The sequence below is a fragment of the Amphimedon queenslandica genome, unplaced genomic scaffold (assembly GCF_000090795.2).
Source record: "Amphimedon queenslandica unplaced genomic scaffold, v1.1 AMPQUscaffold_9165_Cont18886, whole genome shotgun sequence".
Taxonomy (NCBI): Eukaryota; Metazoa; Porifera; class Demospongiae; order Haplosclerida; family Niphatidae; genus Amphimedon; species Amphimedon queenslandica.
This window is the reverse complement of record NW_003550563.1, coordinates 1-3,278: the sequence shown is the minus strand read 5'-3', so window position 1 is coordinate 3,278 and position 3,278 is coordinate 1. Positions and strand designations below refer to the sequence as shown.

Sequence of the window (3,278 nt, the reverse complement as noted above, 5' to 3'; positions counted from 1 at the left end):
AGATAATGTGAATATAACAAAGATCAATACATCAAAACCGCTGTAGCAAATAAAATAAAATAATAATAAAATAATTCCATATTGTAGGACACTTGACACATGAACATGCAGCGAAATAAGCAGGCCATTTATACATGTACATGTAGTAAATAAATTGATTGCTGGACTTACAGAACCGCCTTTCTGATTAATTTTTTCAGTAGGTAAGGTACGGCCTTGAAACTTTATTAAAGACTTTTCAAACTCAAGATTCCAACCACCAAGTATAGACTTGACATCAGGATTACTAGAGGATAAGTAAGAAAAGGAGAAAGGCACAAAATTAGAGCAGGAAATAAATAAGGTGCTCATGCAACAAAATCATGGGATACAATTACAGCTACTAGCACACAAGTAATGGATATAGCACTAAAGTATTTGTATATGCATTGGATATCTTGTATCTTTCACCCAGACTTTGTTTTATTTTTTTCTGCCTCTCTCTCTCTCTCTCTCTCCCCTTGACTTACGTGTTGACATCATTAATGAATTTGTTGAGGGTGTCGATCCTCTGCGGCGGAGCCTGTCTTGTATAGGTAGCGACATCCCTCATGATTTTGAAGTTAGCACGTGCTTCTTCAGTCAAACCTGCAGACAACAAGATATATTACAATAAAAATACCAACAATATTAACAATTAACAAGTAGAAAATTTGATTGGAGTGCAAAATAAACACACATACTCACACAGGAGGCATAAAACACATTACAGTGGTCCAATACAATCACTATTAATTTAATATCAACAGAGGACATAGCTTTGTATACCCTTACTATTACATTTTCATGCAAAGAGAAATGTCTAAGAATTAATGCTTTGATCTACATGCATCAAAAATCATAAATAGCCAGAAACTAAATTAGCAAATATAGTCATTTCTATGATAGAGGATACCACCTGTAGCAACATGAACAAGATCAAGATAATTATACCGATATGTACATGTACACTTTGTACATTAGCATCAAAAAAATGTAACAAAAAATCAATGACTATTAAAACAGGGTCAACATATAAACTAGGTGTTCACAAAGAAAGCAGACATGTGTACATGTAAAGCCTGTGTACATATTGAGAGAGATCTTCAGAGCAGCAGATATCTGTACACCAGGCTGTAGCAAAAAAAGCAGCACCTGCCATAAAACAATCACTACAAGAAACTGCTGCTGAAGCCTCCTATCAAGGCACCATATAATGGCAACCACAACTCCCTACAACAAGATAAGACCCACCTTACCAATAATGTACTACACAATATAATGAATGAATTGACTACACTACTAAAATCAGGCAATTCACACCAATAATTATAAGTTACAAAATGCTCTGTTTACTTTAACTTATTAAATACAAGACATGTACTCTCTCTCTCACACACACTATATATATGTTTCATGAAGGTATTAACAAACAGTAATTAACCTACCTGTCATTGTACACAACTCTGGTATTAAAAGCAGTGGGCCAAGGGTAGCTGGATCACGTCCTCTACGACGAGCCTCCATTTCATCCTATAAGAGAAGAGGGCAAGAGAGGACTAAGAAAATCAAAGCAATAATTATAAACATGTAGTTGCCTTTTTGCGTGGACGACTAATAAGCAAGGGCTGATTTTCATCTCTGATTTTAAGGTCATAAGCCTGAGAGAGAGAGAGAGAGATTAAAAAAGACATCATAACACATATTGTACCTTTTTGTAATAAGTAATGAATGATATTTCCTCTCCAGTTGATGTCTTGAAGGTGCTAGCTGGAGTCTTCTCCCAGTCAATATCATCAACACGATAGGTACGATTATTATACCTACAGATGAATAATATTAAAATCAAAGGAACACAAAATCAGCAAATTTTAAATGACATATATACATGTACATGTAGAACTGCAGATTACAATCAGGCTTGGGGTCAATTACAATTATAATTGCAATTACAGCGTCAATTACAATTACAGTGCATAATTGTAATTGGGTTATACATATTGTAAGTGCGTAATTGTGACTGTAATTGTGCCTACAATCTTACTTTGATATTCTACCTATATTAGTCCTCTAGAGTAAATTTTCAGCATCGTAAGCCTGATTAATGTTCACTGATTAACAAAACTTTTTAAAACTCAATGCAATGTGGTAAAAAAATCATTGTTATTTATGTCATGATACGAGTAAAATTAAGATCATTGTAATTAGTGCTGTAACTGCAAGCTATTGCCATTGTAATTGTACTGGTTTTAGTTGCTTTGGTAGTAATTGTAATTGTAATTGAAATGAAATTTTGTAATTGATCCCAAGCCTGAATTTACAATGTTTTACACCGTAGGCTATTTCCGAAAAATACTGTCCACCATTCTATTGTAATGCATGTATGAATGTAGGTGTATGCCTAACCTTGTAAGAACAATCTCTCCAACAATACTCTTTGTTGCTTCAGTATGAAAATCACGAGTACTTTTCAAGGAATGAAACAGATCCAGGACAGTGTCGGTACGAAGGATCTTGTGTGATATGTCGGCACAAAGCATCACATTGGACTCATACTGAGCAATAGAGGTGATAAAACCAGGCCAAATCTCTAGGCTGAAAAATACAAGAAAATTATTACACAGAATGTGACAAAAACTACAGTAGTAAAGTGACTAGAGGACAAACCTGTGTTCCCTGATGATATTTGGAATCTTTGGGTTATAATAATGACGACCAATCTGTTTCATTTCCAGCTTAGCAAGAATCCTACCAAATACAATCATAATAATGAGGTCTGAAGAACAAAGGTGCTAAATGGAAAGCTACTAACACATTAAGATGTAAATTACTTTCTTAAGAAGATATCAAGTTACCAAGCCTTAATACCACTATGACCAACCAATTAATGACATTACAGGTAGATGGTAATTTAATGCTTCTGTGGTTATAAGAAACAACATGGAGTCACTCACTTTCTAAAGAGAATATTAAAGAGCTGGAGGCAGACTGGGCTGTTAGCGGACAACTCGTTTGTCAGCTTGATAGTAATGTGAATAGTGTCCCCTTCTTTAGTCTTGGAAATAACTTCTTCAGGATTATTGTGGAGACGGTGCGGCAAGTAAAGGACCATCCCATCAAAAGAGTGGACTTTGCCAATAAGAGCCTCTTCGTGGTGATAGAGTAAAGCCAATCGCATCCTTTTATTCTCAACTGGTGGATTGTAGGAGACATTATACTGGTAAATGGCATGGCCAGGCCTGTTACGAAGAACAAGGTAG

The 3,278-nt window shown here is 35.3% G+C and overlaps 1 protein-coding gene across 1 annotated transcript; it reads right to left on the bottom strand.

The window, feature by feature from the left end:
* Positions 1 to 171: 171 nt before the first annotated feature.
* LOC100637106 (piwi-like protein 1) lies at positions 172 to 3,274 on the bottom strand (the record flags this gene model as incomplete). Its single annotated transcript, XM_003391430.2, has 8 exons — positions 172 to 286; positions 510 to 627; positions 1,467 to 1,551; positions 1,617 to 1,679; positions 1,730 to 1,841; positions 2,425 to 2,613; positions 2,686 to 2,766; positions 2,973 to 3,274. Coding segments are annotated over 8 exons (1,065 nt in total), but the record flags the coding sequence as incomplete, so codon positions are not given.
* Between the last annotated feature and the right edge of the window lie 4 nt (positions 3,275 to 3,278).